The sequence below is a fragment of the Ictalurus punctatus genome, chromosome 3, assembly GCF_001660625.3.
Source record: "Ictalurus punctatus breed USDA103 chromosome 3, Coco_2.0, whole genome shotgun sequence".
NCBI classification, from domain to species: Eukaryota; Metazoa; Chordata; class Actinopteri; order Siluriformes; family Ictaluridae; genus Ictalurus; species Ictalurus punctatus.
In genome coordinates this window covers 6,246,397-6,268,973 of record NC_030418.2, presented here as the reverse complement: position 1 = coordinate 6,268,973, position 22,577 = coordinate 6,246,397, and the positions used below count along the sequence as shown (strand labels likewise).

The 22,577-nt window shown below is 38.6% G+C and overlaps 2 protein-coding genes across 3 annotated transcripts; one reads left to right on the top strand and one right to left on the bottom strand.

Moving 5' to 3' along the window:
- The first annotated feature begins 26 nt into the window (after positions 1 to 26).
- pno1 (partner of NOB1 homolog) lies at positions 27 to 5,486 on the top strand. Of its 2 annotated transcripts, XR_001811652.3 has the most exons (8): positions 27 to 634; positions 2,095 to 2,244; positions 2,359 to 2,442; positions 2,539 to 2,599; positions 3,361 to 3,478; positions 3,568 to 3,638; positions 3,722 to 3,875; positions 4,048 to 5,486. XR_001811652.3 is itself a non-coding variant. In NM_001200627.1 (7 exons), exons 1-7 carry the CDS (start codon positions 437 to 439, stop codon positions 3,787 to 3,789), a joined length of 750 nt encoding a protein of 249 aa, NP_001187556.1. In that variant the 5' UTR covers positions 356 to 436; the 3' UTR covers positions 3,790 to 3,972. The 2 variants fall into 2 exon arrangements, 1 of the variants encoding a protein (NP_001187556.1); NM_001200627.1 differs by lacking the exon at positions 4,048 to 5,486 and having other exon boundaries at positions 356 to 634; positions 3,722 to 3,972.
- On the bottom strand, positions 3,720 to 22,113 carry ppp3r1a (protein phosphatase 3, regulatory subunit B, alpha a). The gene is made up of 6 exons (XM_017463821.3): positions 21,921 to 22,113; positions 12,090 to 12,129; positions 8,169 to 8,345; positions 7,641 to 7,700; positions 7,369 to 7,553; positions 3,720 to 5,815 (listed from the first exon to the last, which is right to left on the bottom strand). The coding sequence occupies exons 1-6, from the start codon at positions 21,921 to 21,923 to the stop codon at positions 5,768 to 5,770; spliced, it is 513 nt and encodes a 170-aa protein (XP_017319310.1). The 5' UTR covers positions 21,924 to 22,113; the 3' UTR covers positions 3,720 to 5,767.
- Positions 22,114 to 22,577: the final 464 nt, after the last annotated feature.

Genomic DNA, 22,577 nt, shown 5'->3' with positions numbered 1-22,577 from the left:
CTGGCTGCAGGATCAGAGTTGACACAGAGTTAGCCAATCGAGCGACGGAACAGAGAAGTGTTAGCAAATCACAGTGAGGAGGCGGAACTTGTCGGAATGCTGGTGGGAAAAGGTGTCAGGAAGATGTGGGTGCTGCATGTACAGCTGTTCGTCTGATTGCCTGACCATTTATTCACAACTCACGCTATTATAAACGAGTCCTTAGCAGAGTTTAGTTTGTCGTTTTCTATTAGTGTAAATATGTTTACAAATACAACGCGATTCTGGTCCTGGTATATTTTTTAAATAGCTCTGGGAAAATTACAAACGCATACAGGCAGTGGTCGGACGAATCTGGGGTCCTTTTGGTAGAATGGAGGACACCGCGTGCTCGAGATAAACAGTTCCTCCGTATCTTTTATCACATTTATAAGTAAGAGCCACTCGGAAGTGCACGATGGAGACGGTTAGTAACCCAGCCTCTGAGGAGATCAGTATTGTGGAGAATGGAGAAAACACGGACACTTTCCAAAAGGTAAAATCGAAGAAAACGTCCAAACGTAAACGTGATCAGGGTGAAGCCGAAATGGAGTCTGAAGACGCAGTGGCACCGAAGAGACCACAGTTTCCCCCGATATCAGGAGACAGACTGAAGGTAACTGACAATCACTCAGTTTTGTCAAAACATATGGATTTGTGCACAGTTTAATCCTACATGACGAAGCCTGCTGGATAAATCTTTGTCTTTGTGCGCATGCGCGACTCTCAGCTGATTCGAACAACGGAGACACACATACATTTGTTTATTTAGATTTTTGTTTTCTGTTAACAAACACATCACCGGGATCCACATTGTTAAAAAAAAAAAAAGCCAAAACATTCGCTTTGCTGCACACACTATATTTAGTTATTAGCCTATTTGACTGCTCATTTGAATGAAATGACTTCAATAAAAAAAAGTCTGTGTATAAATAATGTCCGCTTATTCTGTTAGTGGAAAGCTTAGGAGCGAAGAATTACAGCTCCGTTAAATATCCAAAATATTGTTGAACACATTGAATAGTTTGGTTGTAAATTTATTCTGTAGTAATTGGGTGAGTGGGGTTTCTTTTACAGTGTTACAGGGTCACTGGTTGCTGAAAAATTGAGAATCTCTGCATTACATAGTTCCAGGCATGAATGAAAACCACCGAGAGATACATCCTGGTATTTAAAAGTGATCAAGCTCTGACCTAGAAAGCGTGGATGTGGCTATATTTGATAGGCTGCGAATAGACTGTTAAGATTTTGCAGAATACCTTTATAACATTGTATAGTTCTAGTTGAGGTTCCCAATGTGTTTTTTTTTTTTTTTTTTTTTTGCTAGTAAGGCCAACTTAAGGGCCCCAAATTCTCATGGCCAGCCAGCACCATGACCCCAAGAATTCCTAGTGCGAATTAGTAAAACAATAGGCCTACTACTTTAAAAACTCAGTGCATTACTGTAAATAAGCATACAGAATGATAGGTAATGTTTTAATCGATCCATAAAAACACATTAAAAGCACATCTCACATCGTATTTAATTGTTATACATCAAAGAGGGAAAGTTAGCCCATGTTGAATACTTTTTATGAATCCCTGCACGGTGGCTTAGAGGTCAGCATGTTTGCCTCAGACCTCCAGGGTTGGGGGTTCAACTCCCACTGCTGCCCCGTGTGTGTTTCCTTTGGGTACTCCGGTTTCCTCCCCCAGTCCTGATTGGCATGTCCAAAGCGTCTGTAGAGTATGAATGTGTGTGATTGTGCCCAATGCTCCCTGGGATAGGTTCCAGGTTCCCCATGACCCTGTAGGATAAGTGGTATAAAATGGATGGATGCATGTAAGGATTCACAGCTACAGACACTCTGCAGTTTATCAAAGTTCAAAGGTTGAAAACTTGTCTTGAAATCTTCTCTGTTGTAACATCTAGCCTCATTGAACTCTCATGGCTTGTATAAGCTCACTTTCATTCTATAATTTCTGTAAAATGCTGCTATAAAAATAAAAGCATTGTTTATTATGCCCATGAGAACAGAAGCCTTTGACTTTATTAAATTGGGAGTTGTATAACCTTGAGCTCTTGTGCTTTTTCAGGGTGGTGCTGATGAAATGAGGAAAATCCCCGTGCCGTCTCACCGATATACACCTCTGAAAGAAAACTGGCTCAAAATCTTCACCCCCATCGTTGAAAACCTGCAACTTCAAGTCCGATTTAATCTCAAAACAAGAAATGTGGAGATTAAGGTAAGGACAAATGTGTTCTATAATTACTCATTCATCCGGTGAGTAAATATATTCATGGTTCTGCAACTCTTCCTCAGTTTACTGCACTCTTTTTTTTTTTTTTTTTTAAAACAGACGTGTAAAGAAACACAGGATATCGGCGCTCTTACGAAAGCAGCAGATTTTGTAAAGGCCTTCGTTTTAGGATTTCAGGTTGAGGTAGGTAATTAAGTCACAGCTCTGCATTTGAATCTAGCACTTGATTGTTTAGTGTTTAACAGTTCTATTCATGTGAGTTTCTGAAATAATCCACAGGATGCACTTGCACTCATCAGACTGGATGAATTGTTTCTGGAAACCTTCGAGGTCACAGATGGTAAATTTGTACCTTTTTATATTTATTGGTTAAAGCTAGTGGAATACTTTAAATGAAAATTCAGACGAAAAAAGCCATCTTGTGAGCAACAAATATGCTGTGATTTTAGTTTGTACACCCTGATATGCACAAGCATCCAAACAGAACTACTAACTTTTTTTTTTGGTTGAGACTTTCCGAGCATCAGTGTCATTTCTGAATACCTTTTGCTGACTGATCATGTTTGAGGAAAAACTCACCACTGCTCTTGTGTGTTCAGTTTTTGACAGGGTTGTGTTTCAAAAGCATGTCTCTTTCAAGCTGATTCTATAGTTTGGCAGCATGCCTACCATTTGTAAGATGTATCGCATTGCTTCTAAATATCAATGTTTTCTACAAATATTGTCATGAATAATTTTTTTTTAAAAAACAACCACCAAGTAAACCAATTCACTGATGCACAAAGTAATCTATTCATTTAGTAATGTACAGAGCTAATGTTGAGAAAAGGTACAGGGCATGCACGGATTTGAAATGCATGGCAGCATTTCAAAAATAGGCTTCTGGCAAAAGCTGACCTGGTAACACTGAGACCCTCTCAAAAGCATTGCACGTTACCTAGTGGTGCAGTGTCTTAGAAAGATGTCATAGTTCTGTTTGAGGCGTTTTCATTTGTTGTTTTTGTCCTTTGGAAGTTTAACCGTCTTGTACATGTGTTCTACCCAGAAATAGAGTTGTTGACTTTTTTTTTTTTTTTTGCTTCGTGGTGTTTTGGGGAACAGTTAAGCCTCTCAAAGGAGATCACTTATCGAGAGCTGTTGGGAGAATAGCAGGCAAAGGAGGCAAAACAAAATTCACCATTGAAAATGTCACAAAGACCAGGATCGTCCTTGCAGACACGTGAGTCTAAAGATAAACTTCAACTTCCAGGTGCTTTTTCTATGAACCAGAGTTCATGAAATAATTTTTTAAAAATATTTATTTTGCAGCAAGGTTCACATTTTGGGGTCTTTCCAGAATATAAAGATGGCACGAACAGCTATATGTAACCTTATATTAGGTAAGAAAAAGTGTGGACGTGTGTGAGTGCGAGATTAAATGAAGTGCATGAACTTGAAATGCTGTTTACTTTCACCTCCACAGGAAGTCCACCATCAAAGGTGTATGGGAACATTCGGGCAGTTGCCAGCCGTGCAGCAGAGAGATTCTAACACAGGGCACAACTCTCTGATCCTCCCCCTGCTATACAGCTCAAGGACTGAAGCAGAAAAATGTCCAAAATATCTACACGCTACAGGTGACTGGAGTCATAGTTGTCAGAGGACACTTTTCACTGACTGATCACAAACATCACTGAAACACTCAAAAATAAACCGTATATCACTGGCAATGAAGCAGGTTGTGGATTCAGTAAGAAATGCTTAACGTGTATATATTCTTTTTAAAAATATTTATTTATTCTTATACAGTACCAAGTCCAAGGATTCCCAACAGTAGGCAATATGATGCAGCATGCAGAGTAGACGTCCCCAACTGGAAATATAATGATTCTCGATGTCGATTTGGGAACGAAACACCCATTCTCCCATTCCATCAACATAAATTTGGAGTAAAATTAGTTTTAAAGCAATTAAAAATAAATTTTATAAAGGTATCACTGACTGGATTTATATATCTCTATACTGTATAGACACCATACATTTCACTGCAACTTAATATTATTCAGGAAGAAAAACGTGTATATATGTATTTGTACTTTTCAAGAACACAGATTGTGCCGAGTCTTTTTTTTTTCTTCTTTTTTTTCAAAACTTTTTGGCGACATCCATAACTATTCGATATTTGATGTTGAATATCACAAGTGTAAACAGTAGACGTGCTGTAAATCGGAAACCATGCAGAAGGGAACATGTTCGTGCAGACGCTGGAGGAGCACTTGGGGGATCAAAGACACACTAGGTACCACAGGTGAGAGAAGCCTGTGAAGATGTGTAGAGGAAGTAAGGAGCAAATCCTTTCCAGCAATACTCTTTACTCACGTCATGCTAAAGTTCTAAGGTTAATGTCCTACTGGGTGTTTTGGATTTAAAATACAATACTTTGTTTGTCCAGGTGGGGGCATGGAGTGGTCACAAATAGCGTACTGCTGTTCTAAAATCCTGTGTTCTGGCTTCTGGTACATATGTATCTAGAATTATTTTGGGTTTTTAAAGCAAAAACAATGCTGACTGCAATGAAACTGCCGTAATTATCTGCAGAGGTGTTGATGATGATGATAATAATAATGATGATGATAATAATAATGATAATAATAATAATAATAATAATAATAATAATAATAATAATAATAGATGCGGTCATCAGAGCTCAGTGATTCAACAAATCTTTCAGAATTTGAGCACTGAAACATTACTAATTGTTTATCATCAGAAGGTCTTTAACAAAATCCTAACCTGAAGAAGTCATTGATTGTTTCGGTAAAGTTGGATTTTTTTTTGGCATCTATTTCTACTGGACTGTCATCGAATTAAACACAGAATAAAGTTACTCTCCAGTAATACGAACATTCATAAATAATTTATCACAATACAAAAAGTACTGATTAACATGATTAATCGCAAGAACAATAGAAACATTGCAAAATGAAAGAAAAATAAAGTATTCACTTAAACAAACAAAAAACCCAAACAAAATCAAACCAGTTTTTTCTAATTAAAAAGATCTGTCTGGTTTGTTGATTGTGTTCTGCTTGGCACATCATACCCTAATTATTTCTGTACTGAAATGCCAACGTTAACTTAACATAACTTCCTCCTTTGCAGAAAGCTTAATATACACTTGCTTTAAAAAAAAGTGATCCAAAATAAATATAAATTAAAAAAAATTACAAAAAGAAAATGAGGGGGGGGGGGGGGGGGAAATAATGAACCAGCCACCCTGTCTTCCCTTGTTCAGATATTGATGCTCTTTGCCGTTCTTCAGTCAGTAAAGTGCTACACCAGGTTATTGTGAGGATCAGAGTTCAAAAACACTTACGCGTTGGCTTCACCAGGCTCGTGGTAGCAATAAGGTAGCTTCACAGAGTAAATACTTCCATTGAAAAAGAGCATTTGCTAGATGTCTTGAGCAGATCATCAGAGATGGAAAGGAAAGCACGTGTTGTAGGTGGCAAGGAGGATGTGTGAAGACTCACACATCCACTACCATCTTTTTGTGAATGTCAAGACCACCAACAACCTGGAGGAAAAGCATATGCAAACAGTGCTAGTGAGTCAAGGTGTTTGGATTAGTATTACAAGACTCACTGGAGCTGGATATCATCGGTGTACAGTTTTATCCCAAGCGACTGGGTAAAGAATCAAATAGAAACTTCAAATAACTCCTAATGATAGAGTTTCCATCTGATCAGAAACAACTACAAAATGTGTTTCTGAAAAGAAAAAAAACAAAACACTAAGTAGTAGTGCCACCATTAAACAGACTGAGACAGAGCTTGTGTTAAAACTCAGTTTCACTACAAACACTAGTTATGATGAATTATTCATTACTACAAATCAAAGAAGTCAGACTTGCAGCAGCGTTATACGCAAACAAGCGACAGAAGTCATCGCTCATCAGCAGGTAACGTGTGAAAAGACAGGACAGACACGTACACATATGCCAGACTCTAAAGCAGATTGATTAAGATGATTCAGTCCTGACATTTAAGTCCTCTCAGAAGAGTCTTTAAGCTTTCCTTGCCATGTGCCTTCAAGCAAAGATGCATCATGTTTTTAAAAGGAATGGAAAAATACATAATTTCCCCCCAATATTCTGGATCAGATTTTGCGACTTTTTGAACAGACATAGCGACTGCACTCTATACGACTCTGAAGCTGCTGATTATCAAACTTCAGATGCAGGTTCGGCTGACTTATCAGTGTGTAAAGCCTGACTGAATCGTTTGCTTGCACGAGTTTCCAAAGACGAGTCACCGCTTTCCACTTTTCCCAACAACCAATCACTGTAATCGCCATTGTTCAACACCCATGACTACCTTTACACACCCATCCAATTCTGTTTAAGGTCTATATCCGGATTGCAGCCACATTCCGAATACGATGTTTATACGTGTACAAGCATCGGAAAATTCCCATATACATGTTTGTTGTAAGTATGATGAGCTACACTGCGCTTTTCCTTTCATGCTGTTATTTCCCAGGAGATTCAAGATGCTGACACTGATATTAGAGTATGCTCAGTTATTAGTTTTATTACTACTTTTTCACATTAATTTAATTAGGATGAACACTTCTCAGGATCAAAAATGCCTAACACCTGGAAATAAAAAGGGTCAGTTAAGCATCTGCGTAAGCCGAGTCTCTGTCAGCACCCACAATTCCAGGCGGAATGAGCATGTGCACATATCTCCTTTCAGTGGATTTTCTGAATAAGTTGTTTACACATGCAACAAATTATCAATTAAAACATTGTCGCATTTGCACACTTAAAAAAAACAAAAACATTTAAGCTCACTTCTTGGTGATATTTACTAGGACTAGAAGAGAAGAGTTATTCCATCCATAGTCGTTTCCTATCTATTATCAGCCATCTATTATTTTCTATTTTGCATTCTGTTCTAAGGGTCATCAGAAAATCCTGCTTCGATATGCAAATGATCATGATGTTTCGATGAATATGCAAATTAGTCCATGTCATCTGCCGGCTTTCAGCGACTTACTGAGCATGTGTTAGCTACTTTCCCCTGAAGTAAATGTTGGCCAGAGTGTTGCCTGGCAGAGAATACTTACAGCACAGAACTCTTCAAAAGATATTCTCCCATCGCCATCCTTGTCTGCATTGATAATGGTCTTATCTACAATCTGCTGCAGTTGGGTGTCCTTCAAGTTGTTTCCCACCATCATCTTCAACACTTGGAACAGCTCGCCATTGGAAATATAGCCGTCCTTGTCCATATCGTAGATCCTGAAAGCGACTGGAGACATTTGGAAAGATGTTTATATGCAAGTGCACAAATGTATGTTAATGTACTTTCATACCAAGTCACTGAAATTGCACTTACATCTGAGTTTCTGTTCCTTATCTCCCTTAACACTGAATTGTGAGACGCCCTCTATAAACTCTACAGAAAACAGTGTTAGTTTTTTTGTTTTTTTGCAAAGACCTTAACTTTGCCTCACATTAAATCATATGTATGACTTTCGTTAAAGAAATAAGGTTGGAGTGATGGAGATTATCCATCTCCTAAGCTATAAAAGTAAGAAATGTGCTGAAAAAGGAAAGGTTTGTTTTGCCCAATTTCTCAACAAAGGTCTTTATTCATGTTCCTCATTAATACTTTAGAATACCACCCAATGATAAAATATTGACGATTTAAGAAAACGAGGAATTGCATAATAGCAATACTACTACTTCACTAAACAGGAAATATTCTCCATGAACAAAAACACAATAAATGTTGCATTGAATTGATCAGAGGCTTTTCAGCATTTATCAGCAGGATAATTATTGTACACTTTACAACAATGCATTATGCAGATATTTACTTGCATGTGGTGGTGGTGGTGATGAAGTGTTTGCGTGGACTCACCTTTGAAATCCACTTCCCCATTGCCATCTGTGTCAAATATATCGATAACCCTCTGCACCAGCGGATTCTGCTGCAGCTCGGGCAGGGACATGAACTCCTCTACGCTCAGGGATCCGGAGTTATCTAGGTCGAGTTTCTTAAATCTCTTTCCTAGCCTCTTAATCTCATCTGCATCGACTAGAGGAAAGAAAAAGCAAACGAGGGGGAGGGAAATAAACAAAAAAGTAACCAACTCAGCTCATTAACCCTCGTCCTCATACACTTAAATATCTAATAGGAGGGACTCAAACTATCAAATCTGTTGTATGTACTCTGTGCAGGTATATCTAAACAAAGTTGTCTATAGCTAAGAATTTTAACTAAACGTAATGGTAAATCCAACAGTAGAAACTTACAGCCTATAGTCTGCTCTTTTCCCTCAGAAGGCATTGCTCCGTGTGCTTGCTTACAATACAAGCTGTTGTCAACTACAAGCTTATTCACGCTGTCTCCTAATCCTTTAGTCAATCTAAGCCATAAGCTCTAACCAGTTCTACAATGGATCTAAAAATCTTTTCAGGTGAGTCTTAATGGCCAGAAAAGTGTCATGTGTGCACCGAAACTGAACAGGCACACAGGAAATTGTTTTTCAATCATCTGGTCAATTCCAGTGAGCCGGCACCCGCTGCAGCCTCAGATTCCTTATCTTTCCAGACGTTCCTTACGTAGCCCATCTACCTCAAGGTTCTGTGTTTTGTGAATTTCGAGATGCTTTTCTGCTCACCACGTTGTAAATACTGGTTATTTAGGTTACTGCATCCTTCCTGTTATTCTTCCTTCCTGTCGTTTCAGCTAGCTTACAGTACTGTCACTCATTGGAGGATTTTTTTTTGTCTTTTTTTTTTTTTACACCATTCTATGTAAACTCTAGAAACTGTTGTGTGTGAAAATCCTGGCAGATCATCAGTTACCGAAATACTTAACCCTGTCTGCCTGGCACAAACAATCATCCGACAGTCAACGCCACCAAGAGCACATTTTTCCTTTTCCTCTTACTGATGTTTGATGTATTAACTGAATGCTGATTGGATAAATGACCAGGTACGATGTTATAGCGAGTATCTACTAGCACAAATGACCTGGATACATAAATTATTTGCTGCTTCTGTAGCTAAAACACAATTTAACATGTTGGATCAATTGACATTCTAGTCCATTAGGCAGGGGGGAACCTGCTAAATTCATCACCGCGTGAACACTTTCCCTGGGATGTAGTACACATTAATCTTGCAATTGTTCGTATTGGAAACATAGGGAGAGTGCAGCTCTAGTAGAGTGTCACTAGGTGGGTCAGTAATTGCATATGGTCAACACCTCAGTTCCATTAGTGTAATGCTCCACATTAAGCTTAAAAAAAAAGAGCTGGCATACTCTTTCTAAACTTGAGTGGGAGAAAAATGGTTTCCTATTTTAATAGCTAGATGAAGAGAGGTCGAGAGATCTAGAATCTCGCCACTGTGCAGAAATAAGGCATTCAAAAAAAGAAAGGGGAAAAAAAAGAAAAGAAATGGCCTTCCTCGCCTCACAGCTATTCGACATTGTCAAAGCCATTACAAATGATCTGAATTCCAACACCATTACGTTGATGAGTGTTGGTTTAGGCAGCCGCCTCGGCTGTATTTATATCTAAGCGGTCATGAGAGAACCTCCTCTGGTTGCCCTGAGAATCTTGCGTTTGGGGAAACCCTTAGCAACAAGGAACTCCAGCATGCAGGTTATTTTGAGCCACTACATGCAGCATAGGATGGTTATAGATGCGGCTGTGCACCTGTCTCGGCCATATGCTGTTATATCTTGCTTTTGCGGAGAAGTGCAAAAGCATCATTACTTATATAGTGTGGCTTGCTCTAATATGTGCATGCTACACGTTACAAATAAACCAATTACAGGATCAGTCAAGTGTTCACAGTGTAAGTGTAAAACATCCACAAAAATAGAAAAAAAAACAGATACATTGTATGATTGAGTGGCATTCAATACTGTGAACGATAAATATTTTGTAGCAAGCCAGTGCAGGTTAGAGTGTAGTAATCATATGTTCTGTTAATGCATTTTTGATAGAATTCATATTAAGCAAAAACATCATTTAAATGTAAGTGTGTGTGTGTATATATATATATATATATATATATATATATATATATATATATATATATATATATATATATATACACACACACACACACATACATATACACACACACACACACAGGCTGTAATAAAATGAGTAAACAGAACATTGTATGTACACAGTGTATTTGTAGTGAATTCCAGGTCAAGACATACACAAATGGAGGGCCAGAGATTAAGCCCATCATAGATAAAGATGTGTGTGTGTGTGTATGTGTGTTTTTGGAACTGAAAATATCTGACACACAAGGCCTTCTGCAGGTCATGGTTTCACACCTGTTTATCTCTGGTTATTTTCAGGGTTATTAACAAACTGGGGAGAGAAAAAAAAAAACTTGAGCTCTCACAGTGCCAACTTTCAAATGCAGTTTACTTCTGAATAATTATATTATTACCTACAAGAAAAAAAAAATAGAATAGAAAAAGGAGAGGGAGAGGAGTGTTCTTTTACAAATTTACTTAGTCTCATTTTAAGGAAGTGCCAATGGTTGACTGAACACAAAAACACACTGCATAAGCAGGTTTTCCGCTCTCTACCCTGTTTGAGTTCTTAAGTAGAACTTTTGGCTTTTCATTTCAAGAAAGAGGACAATATAAGGTAGAAAACGTGAGCCGACGGGTCTGCCCTGCCTCCCAGAGTAACACGCCGCCTCACAAAAAAAAACCTAACAGAAGCAACTCACAACCAAGCACATCTTTCCTTTTTATCCACTCTATTCTGGTGGTCTTGCTCATGCTCATGTCTATAAGGTCCAGGAGATCAAGGGGCATGAAACCAATGAAAAAAGCATATACATATATATGACTAAAAATAAGTGTGGCTCCATCTGTAGCAGTGTGAATGCCCTTTACATTAGAGGAGGGAATTTTTAGACAGTGTGAACCTGTTGAAGCTTCAATTATCTTCAAATTTCAATTCAAACCATCTTTAAGATTTATATAAGTGCAATGTACAAATGTGTACTATGTAAACATTTAAACAAACAAAAAAAAAGGTGCTTTACTTTTTCTTTTTTTTTTTTTTTTAAAGACATGACTAAACATTGAAATTAACTACACATTTTGTCCGCAGCCCAGAAAAAAACCCCAAAACAAACAAAAACAACAGAGGTATGGAATTAAATAACGTTTCTAAAAACGCACAAAAATATACAATGAAAAAGAAGAAAAAACACAAAAATTTTACATGGTTTTCAAATAAACAGTGTTCTTTGTCGATCCAAATCTCACTAGCCAATGAGAGCAAATCGCCTGCCCACATGCAAGATTTGTGCCAGAACGATGAACGTCAACTTGTGGAGCATAACCTAAAACTCCGGCAGCGCATTCAGAAACCATGATTAGTGAAAACGAAGCTTAGAAGACTGTTAAAGAACGCTGTTTATTTGAAGACCATGTTCAATTTTTGCCACCGAATTCACGGTTTTCAATTTCAGAGTGCTTTTCTTCTCTCTCGCTGTATATTTTTATTCGTTTCTTGAAAAGTTACATTCAATACTTTTGGCACAAATTTAATTCCTTCCAGAGACAAATGTGTTAAATATCAACTACAGCACAATTAGATATATAATTCAAATGTGCACACTGATTATGTAAGAGTTACTCAATCACATCCAGAGTAGATTCTGCCTACAGAATGTTACATTACTAAACGTTCACTCTAAGAGCTGTGCTGTTATTTCTGTACTCATCTAACAAAACAGTTCAATAATTACGGCATACGAAATGTTTCAGGTAAATGATAATACTTACAGTGCGAGCACATCTCCAGGGGATAACTTGCTTCATTTCCCTAAAAAAGAGAAAATAATAAGTTACCTTCCTTTAGACTACCCACAGCCGGGGTGTCCAAACTCATCCACAAAGGACCAGTGTAGTCGGAGCGATTCATGCATTTCTACTTCATTTTAAACACCTGCTTCTACAGATTCAGCAACCATGCTAACTCTGTTGCTGTGCGTACATCTGGTGTTCAAAAGTGACCAAAGGCAATGATTAAAACAAAAAAAAAAAGTGGCTCGCTGGAGGTGTGTTAGCTCATGTAGAACTCGGTCATTTATTTCACTGCAGCCAGTTAATAGAAGATGCTGATATGCTCAGATCTGAACAAGGTTTAATGAGCTAAAAGCCAGTGTTGGCACTCGAGATGTGAAATTTGCACGTACAACATGGAACACACTGCAGACTGTAATAAAGCTCCACACTGTGCCTACAGTAAACAGTACACAGCAAGCTGTGATGCAGTGTGTGTTCCAACACCTTTCTATCATAGTCAGCATGAACTTTTCCAGCAATTTGTGCTACAGTAGCTCTTCTGTGGGATCGGACCAGACGGGCTAGCCTTCGTTCCACACGCACATCAGTGAACCTTGGGCGCCCATGACCCTCTCACCGCTTGTCATTCCTTGGGCCACTTTTGGTATGTACTGCAACTGCATACAGGGAACACCCCAAAAGACTTTGAGATGTTCTGACCCAGTCTTCTGGCCATCACAATTTGGCCCTGGACTGTGATGAGACTGGAGAAGTCATTATAAGTTGCATTTTCAGTTGAATTTGTGGAAACGACTTGAATCATTCATTGTGTTGAACTATTTCAATTGCTTTCGTTTGATTTGTTCATTGCAAAACAGCTGAAAGTCTGTAAATTTGCACGATAAACCTGATTTGCAATGGGTGTTGAATAATTTTGATTGCAACTGCAAACCTTTGACTAATTTTTTACTGAACCCGCACTGTTACACACCACGCCAACCACCACAAGTAAATTATCAACCTGTGGGAAACACTGTAGTTTTATATTATATTTGTCTTTTTCAGATAGCCTTTAAGAATGCCTTTGAAAAAAGACGACCATACTGACACCATTCTAATGGCTGTATCAGGAAACGTGACCCATACGACACTGTTACTAAACTTAACAAATTCAAAAAGACGGTAATTGTTGCAGACCAACCGAGAAGTCAACGTCCACCAACATCCACTGACGAAGGCACAACCGACGCAGTGCTAGCAAACACAGTCCACTATGTATGGAGATTTTTGAGACACTCCATATACATACATTGGCTATGACAGGAACAAAGCTTGGGCTCAAATATGCCAGGCTAGAGGATGAAATTTGTAATTACACAAGGGTCTGAAATTCTTTTTCTCCACACCACATTAAACAAAAACGGCTGTGGACAGTAGAGCTCTAACAGAACAGATCTATTCGGCTTTGATTTATTATTGACAGTGTTCAGTTGGGCTCAAGGGAATCAAAGCCACATGTTCAATAGGTGACTGGGGTAACACACTGAACTGTGTACAAAATAGATACACTTCTCATCTATGAAATAAAACTGGATTGATTTCAAAACTAAAATCTGAATACTGACAGTGATGTGGAATCCAAAGTAAACACAGTTCATGTTTTCTCAACCTTATCATGCAAGCTAATTAGAAATTAATTTGACAGAGATAAAAATAAAAACCAAAGTAAGCCGCAGCTTCCTTCCTGTGACCTTAAAAAAAAAATCAATACAGCGCACAATTTTGATTAAATTCTCCATTTTAGCGTTTTGAATGCATTTCCAGTGAGTACTTTCTGCATTATCCACATAAAACCCATGGGCAGATTTGCATTAAGACCTAGTAAAACGTGACTGCAAGCAAATCTGAATAGTTTTAAAAATGTATATATATTTTAACTGGTACTCTTGAAGGTAGATGGAATACACGATGTTAGTACCTAAACCAGTGTTAATCATAGATGTGTAAAATGTGGGTTAAAAAAATCATTGAATTTCAAAGATTTTCAAGAGTCCCTTATCAGAGAACAGATGTAAATTACATTAAAAGTTGCTTTTGCTCTTTTTAGGTCTGTGAACAATAAAAACAAATCAATTGAATTTAAAGCCAGTTCCTTGCAACTAAGCACAAAAGAATAAGGTTGTGCAATTTCAAAATAATAAAACCAGGAAATTATTCACAACCATAGAATCATAGTACTGGACATGAATAAATATTAGTGAGCCCCTCAATCCAGAGATGCTCTTCTACTAAACGAACTGTTTAGTGAGCTGAGCATCACCTAGGAAGAGTATGAGAGAAACACTCGATGCAGCCCATAAATAATGGATTCTTCATTCAGAGGCAATTAGACTAAACAAAATGTGTTTTGAACTGTGGTTCAGTGGGCCAGGCCACATGTAGAACATAATCTTAGTGACAAATTGGAAAGGAAAAAAAACAAAACAAAAAAAAACAAGCCTTTTAGCCACCTCAAAAATATAATGAAAAACCCATTCATAATTAATATCTGATATTCAGTTGTGTTCAATGGCAAGATTTCTTTTAGCATAAACTGCCCAGTCCTCAAGACTTTCCTGTGGTGGAAAAACCTAAACTTATCTGAACTCAATCATACTCTGCGTTGGAGCTGATTCAAATCGCACTGATGCTGAACATTACCTACAATGCCATTCAACTAACCCGCTGATAGTGACGCCAGATCTCATGCTTTACATCTACCTGAAAAGATGAGTGCAGCAGTGCTTTACCTCTTTAGTTTGTTCCGCTCTCTCTCCTCCTCATCTGTACACGACACTCAATGTTTTCATGCTGATATATCTCAAGGTGCACTTTTCCTTTAATAGGTGGAAGTACTCACAACCTATTATTAACTCACCCAGGATGTCCTTCAGACATTAAGACCAATTTTACAGCATTCTTAATATGCTGAACAATTTTTGAATGTATGTAATGGTCTGCCTAACCGTTTCACAGCTTTGAGCTATAATAGGTTATGGAGAGAAAGATGAAAGCTTTGTACAACAAGAACCACCGCACTCCATTAATGAGCTGCTTCTGTCTTTTGGAAGACCTTTTGCTAATTTATTCCATTTAAAGAGCTCCCTAAACATTGCACATGGGGCTGCCACAATTACAGTTTGTTTATTCATAATGAAGCGGGGTGGGCATTACAGCACTCACAAGGAGCCACTATAATATATAAATATACGCTGAACACATTCTATAACAGCATACTGAAAAACATGTAGATTTGGTTCTTTCACTAGTGAAAAGTAACTAGTAATTATCACCTGGTTTTGAAGTGCCAGCTATTCTTATACATCCAAAACCAGTATAAATCTTGGATACTCAATTCAATTCAATGCAATGGGAACCGTCTGGAAAGCCATCAAATGTGCCAATCTTAAGACAGCATCTAGATGCCCCATGTCTTTTATAAATATAAAACCAAATAATCCATCCATCTTCTATACCGCTTATCCTACTGGGTCGTGGGGAACCTGGAGCCTATCCCAAGGAGCATCGGGCACAAGACGGACAGGGTGCCAATCCATCGCAGTATAACCAAATAATAATAAAGCAAACCTTTTTCTTTCTTTTTTAAATCTCGGCGCTTCAGAGCAACAACTAATCATCAGCCTGCAGGCAGTTTTTGTTTAGGTTTACTTTGTAAGAATAAGTATTACACATTTAATAATTTCTCATTTATTAATCAATCATCTAAACACATTATGAAAATTAATCAGTCAAAATGCATTTTTTACAGCTTATTATCTGTAAACATAATTACAGAACAATTACCACTTTCAATGTAAACTTCCTTGTACTTTCTTGCCTGTGAACTGACATCTTACATGAATCCTCTAATGAAGGGGTTTTTAATTGATCCATTTCTTGAACTTGGCACAAACCAGTCATTTTGCATTTTGATTATTAAAAAAAAAATTGTTAAAACAATTATATAATTTAATTATTATTATAATTTTTTTAACAGGTGAGGTTTACTTACAAGGGGATAAGTAACATGCATAATGTTGAGTGTGCACTACTATTACCTCATCTCTGCTTGGTATAGCTGTATCTATATCTAGAGCAATGTTCATTTGATACCGATGACTTGTTCCTTTCAAGTAAGTTCAAATACAAATCTAAAACTGTCAACATCACATGCTGCTGCAATGGATTATGAGCAAACCTTACCTAAACAGACATCTTAAAATAATTGTGTGTGTATTTTATCTTGGTCACTTTAGCCCTTCCTAATTGATGCCAGTTTCTGCAAAGTCACAAGACTGCCCTCTCAGCCAAAAATTAAAAAAAATAAAAAAAAATAGATAAAAGTAGCTCGTGTGTGGCCCAGAAACAGTTCTATTATAAAACCCGTGAAGACTTGGAGCTCATGAGAGTAAAGATCTGCTCCATTATAGCCGGTATCAGTAACTCACTTCTTTGTGTTCATGATTTCTGCTTTTTTAATGACTATCACAAAATGCTAACTATATTATCTAAGACTTTCTTGACAGTCTTGTACAGACTGGTGATAAATTAATGGGGAAGAAACAGAGTTTAATTGAGTGAATATCTTCTGAAAAAATGCTGTTAGCCACTCCAAGACTTGAATAAACAGTGCCAAGGCAGATTAAAGCAGTTCTGGTGGTTTATGGAGATCCTTCACCTTACTAAGTTGCTTCATGTAGGTTTTTCCTTTAATTTGTCACATGTCTGTCTATAAGTGTGGGTAACCTTTATCAACTTGGATCTAATTCAGGTCAGAAGGTGAACTGATCACAGATATAAAGCAGGGCCTGAGAGACCACAAACCCATAAATAGATGTATAAATCTGCATCTGTGAAAGCTAGGTTCTGCTGAAGTACAATGCTCACACTATAGAAATACTAATAAACATTGCAATGCTTGGTTTGATATCAAAATGGTTTCATGCATTTAACTTGCTGTTGGTTACAGGTTACATGACTACAACTCAAGTGTTTCAACTGACACAATTAATGCAACTAGAGTTGCAAGGCTTGCTCAATTAAATATCAATAACGGCAGATCCTGGTTCAGAGCTTCACGAACATAGGCGAAAATCATTCAAACGTTGACCCGTCCTAACTGTTAGAGACATGATCTTGGGGTTAAAAAAAAAAAAAGACTAATCTTTTTTTCAAAGCCTTTTTCAAAGCGCCCCACAAAGTTCACTGCTCGGTCCCGTTCTGTTCTCCCTCTCTCTGAGTGAGGTCATATCCTCACATGGGTTTTCATACCACTGCTGTGCTGATGACCCTCACCTCATCCTCTCCTTTAATCCCTCAGGCACTCATGTTTCTGCATGGATCTCAGGAACGAACTTCCCCTGGCTGTCCAGATGTTTAAACAAAGATTAAAAGACATACCTCTTCACCAAGCACATTTTATTTTCGTGCAGTACTAACCCCCCAGCAGAGATTTAGGTGCACTTCTCTAAGTCACTCTGGTTAATAGCGTCTGCTAAGTGCTGTAAATATTAACAACAGCATTTATTTGAGGTTAATTTCATGTCAAATGTAAGCGTAAACACTTATTTTTTTAAAATGCTGTTTTTATATAGTTCACTCATTGGGTTGAACGGGTTTGTTAGGTCATTTTGCTGGTCAGTTCATATTATGGTAACCAGAGTTTTGGGTTTGTGGTTCTGCCATTGGAACATGATAACAACCCAGCAACTGAGTCAGTTTTACTTCAGCATCACTGGATATAGCACAAAGCCACTGAGAATTCTCAACTGACAGGTGGGTGACAAAGCACCCACTTTTGACGTAGACAAATCATACCCAACTGCATTAAGCCCATAATCAAAATTTCAGTCTTAAACATGAAATAATCCTCCAATCTCAAGAAAACCCCACAAGAATCTCTAGATCAAACTGTGGACCCCTGGAGCTGTGGGGCAGCAACACTAACCTGCTATACCAACGCCCAAGTATTCAAATAATACATGGTTTTGAAAACACAATACACAATGCCATTGGCATCCAATATTAATTTTGTCATTCAATTCTGAAGGTTTAAACTTCCATCATTAACATGTTGGTCTATTGCGGCACTCAACTATTGCTCATAATTTCTTCCTTGGGTATGTGGGATGGTCTCATCAACCTCGAGTTCAGCAAGTTATGTCAAATCGATATAGCTTCTCACGGCCAACAGTAAACAAAGTTCCTGTATCTTTATATATGAGCTACAAGGTATATACCAGTATTTGCTTTAGATCAAACAATATACAGATAGATATATTAATGTGTTAATTCTATAACATTGACTATACAGTTTGTTGTTTTGAGGAGGTACATATACATCACTAATCACAGTTAGCTGGCTAGCTTGTTGCTAACAAAAAGTGTCCATGTTTTCCCAACTTTGTGCATCAAATGCACGGAGGTCTTTATTAAGTTCCGATTTATCCCTCCGACTTATCATTTCACGTATCAATATACAGGTTGTCTTCATTATGTTACTGTACACAGTTTTGTGTGGTTAATTTTTAATTTTACGAAAGCTTCAAGTGCAGTTAATTATTAGTCATGCTAAATGTGCAACCAGACGACTGCTTGAAGCCGTGGGCTGCGCCGAAGCTGAATACTTACCTACTATATAGTAGCCAAATACATATTTTGCCAACTACAGTATCTCACAAAAGTGAGCACACCCCTCACATTTTTGTAAATATTTGATTATATCTTTTCATGTGACAACACTGAAGAAATGACACTTTGCCACAATGTAAAGTAGTGAGTGTACAGCTTGTGTAACAGTGTAAATTTGCTGTCCCCTCAAAATAACTCAACACACAGCCATTAATGTCTAAACCGCTGGCAACAAAAGTGAGTACACCCCTAAGTGCAAATATCCAGATTGGTCCCAAAGTGTCAATATTTTGTGTGGCCACCATTATTTTCCAGCACTGCCTTAACCCTCTTGGGCATGGAGTTCACCAGAGCTTCACAGGTTTCCACTGGAGTCTTCTTCCACTCCTCCATGATGACATCACGGAGCTGGTGGATGTTAGAGACCTTGTGCTCCTCCAGCTTCCGTTTGAGGATGCCCTACAGATGCTCAATAGGGTTTAGGTCTGGAGACATGCTTGGCCAGTCCATCACCTTCACCCTCAGCTTCTTTAGCAAGGCAGTGGTTGTCTTGGAGGTGTGTTTGGGGTCGTTATCATGTTGGAATACTGCATACTGATCATGCTCTGCTTCAGTATGTCACAGTACATGTTGGCATTCATGGTTCCCTCAATGAACTGTAGCTCCCCAGTGCCAGCAGCACTCATGTAGCCCCAGACCATGACACTCCCACCACCATGCTTGACTGTAGGCAAGACACACTTGTCTTTGTACTACTCACCTGGTTGCCACCACACATGCTTAACACCATCTGAACCAAATAAGTTTATCTTGATCTCATCAGACCACAGGACATGGTTCCAGTAATCCATGTTCTTAGTCTGCTTGTCTTCAGCAAACTGTTTGCAGGCTTTCTTGTGCATCATCTTTAGAAGAGGCTTCCTTCTGGGATGACAGCCATGCAGACCAATTAGATGTAGTGTGCGGCGTATGGTCTGAGCACTGACAGGCTGTCCCCCCCACCCCTTCAACCTCTGCAGCAATGCTGGAGCACTCATACGTCTATTTCCCAAAGACAACCTCTGGATATGATGCTGAGCACGTGCACTCAACTTCTTTGGTTGACCATGGAGAGGCCTGTTCTGAGTGGAACCTGTACTGTTAAACTGCTTTGGTCTTGGCCACCGTGTTGCAGCTCAGTGTCAGGGTCTTGGCAAATTCTTATAGCCTAGGCCATCTTTATGTAGAGCAACAATTCTTTTTTTTTTGATCCTCAGAGTTATTTGCCATAAGGTGCCATGTTGAATTTCCAGTGACCAGTATGAGGGAGTGTGAGAGCGATGACACCAAATTGAACACACCTGCTCCTCATTCACACCTGAGACCTTGTAACACTAACAAGTCACATGACACCGGGGAGAGTAAATGGCTAATTGGGCCCAATTTGGACATTTTGACTTAGGGGTGTACTCACTTTTGTTGACAGCGGTTTAGACATTAATGGCTGTGTGTTGAGTTATTTTGAGGGGACAATAAATTTACATTGTTACACAAGCTGTACACTCACTACTTTACATTGTAGTAAAGTGTCATTTCTTCAATTTTGTCACATGAAAAGATATAATCAAATATTTACAAAAATGTGAGGAGTGTACTCACTTTTGTGAGATACTGTATATATTGTAGTAGGTAAGTACGCTGTTTCGGACACAGCCGTGCTTTCTTGGTTGCCGTCAAACGGTTGAGCACTGCTGTGTGTGTACGTGTCCTATCGCAAAAAGTGGTGAAAACTCCCACACGATGTTAATAGTGTGATTAAGGTGTTTACATGTCTATAATGCACTTCAATAATGAGACTAAAAAAGGAAGACTCCACACATCTTAATTCGATTTGTGCTTACTTCGAGTGTGACTAGTCGGATTAAGGTCATCAATAATTGCTGTTTACATGGTAATTTCTTAATCAGAGTATTGTCTTAATATCAGATTATTGTTTGTTTTCCATGTAAACGTACTTAAAGAGCTGGAGACCTCCAGTGAAATGAGCGACAGACATGTGGGCGTGTCCAAATGTAACTTTATGCAAATTTCGGTGGACAGACTACCAATGAGAATGAAGACAGTAGGACGCTCCCCTGCTCGCTAGCTAAGGACATAAACTAAGCTAAGATGGCCGCGATGGCAAAGAGCACACTCGTCTTCTCCTTCATTTAGTAGGATGAGATACATATATCCATACGCATATATCCATACACACACACACACGCTCGCTCTCGGGAATGTTTTAGCTGCAAGAAAACGGGTTTGTTGTCAAAAGTAGAGTGCCTAGTTGCGCCACCCACTGATAAATGTTACTATGGCAACCAGTAGTAGGAACGCCTACTGGCGTCTTCGATAAAATCACCGTGTGTGCGCGCGCGCGCGCAGCAATGTCCCCCTGAGACAACACTGCGGCACACACCCTCTAACTTCTCACAGGATTATTATTATTATTATTATTATTATTATTATTATAAAATCCAACAACCACCAACAAATTAACACCAGAATAACTAAACAGGGCAGGAATATTTCGATCTAATCATACTTCATATGGTTCAGGGTGGAGACTTTCTTTAACACATCAGCTATCATGTTTTTGATATTATTTTATCGCGGTAAACCCGTGTACTCCTGTGAATAGCATGTTTCATATCTACACCTAAACACTGGGGGCTGCGGATCCTCAGCGACATCCGACTCGTAAATGGTATCCAGGCTGCAGATATGAACTCCGCCTGCTTCCTGTAATCAGTGGCAGTTAAACGCTGTACCGAGTGCGTTTAAATGTTAAATCAAGTAAATGTTTAAACGCCTGTCTCTCTCTTTCTCGTTCACACACAAAGAAAACCCCACTTATCTGTAACAGAGCGACGACTTTGCACGAAGCTCCGAATTGTTATTATTATCCGGGCCACAAACTGAACACTGGCACAAAAGTACCACAAAATAAAACCTCTCAGCTTATCTCCGCCACTTTGTGTACGCTCGACTAACTATTAGTCAGAGTTTAGAGTAAAGCAACAACCACAGACGCTAAGTTAGTTAAATAGATAGTTAATCATTGTGCTTGGAGCTTTAGCTACAGCGCTACTAAATTGGCCGCGTTCATTAGCCACCGTATAGCAAACATTTCCTCACCATTTTGTTGCTCAGGAGACAAAATTCCGCTTCAAAAACGGGCAGCAACAAATGACTGCAGAAAATGAACTCGAACAGCCTCTTCCTGTCCAGGCAAATATTCGTCTTGCTTTGCCACACACAGCAGGTAGAAAAGATATACGCTGCTGTTTTTGCTGCAGAGAATAGGAGGGGTTAAGGAAACGAAAAAAGACGTGATGTGTGTACACTACATCCGGGTACTGCAGTGGCTCAATCCTAAATAACTCCTGACAGCCTGTATAATTGCACTACATAGGGTAGGGAGTGAAGGCTTTCAGCACTCTACCTAGTTCACTCGAATAAGCAGCAATTCGTGATTCTGACAACAGGACATCCCGATATTTGCTGCAAAGGTGAACGCGTTATAGATGAACTGGTCATATTCTGTTTAGCCTGGTAAATATATCCTGACAAATAACTTGTTATATCCTGTAATATCAATGATATAATAACATTATTGTAAGCCTACATGCAAGCAGTCATAAGCGCTGGTTTTGTTTCTGCAGTGCTGAATTCTGCCAAGTTCAGTTTTTAAATCTGTTACTTTAGCGCCATCTGCTGGTTATAACCACTCATTAACTGAAACGACCCAGTGTTCCTTTGTATTACAGACCACAATATTTATTCAATAATGAT

Bases quoted from the DNA above. Each gene is read 5' to 3' on its own strand.
- pno1 (NM_001200627.1), top strand. From the start codon at position 437: ATGGAGACGGTTAGTAACCCAGCCTCTGAGGAGATCAGTATTGTGGAG. The intron at 2,245-2,358 runs GTAAGGACAAAT...TTTTTAAAACAG, and splicing joins CAAGAAATGTGGAGATTAAG to ACGTGTAAAGAAACACAGGA. The intron at 3,639-3,721 runs GTAAGAAAAAGT...TCACCTCCACAG, and splicing joins TATATGTAACCTTATATTAG to GAAGTCCACCATCAAAGGTG.
- ppp3r1a (XM_017463821.3), bottom strand. The intron at 8,346-12,089 runs GTAAGTATTATC...TCTTTCCTCTAG, and splicing joins CCTGGAGATGTGCTCGCACT to TCGATGCAGATGAGATTAAG. The intron at 7,554-7,640 runs GTAAGTGCAATT...AAATGTCTCCAG, and splicing joins TAAGGAACAGAAACTCAGAT to TCGCTTTCAGGATCTACGAT.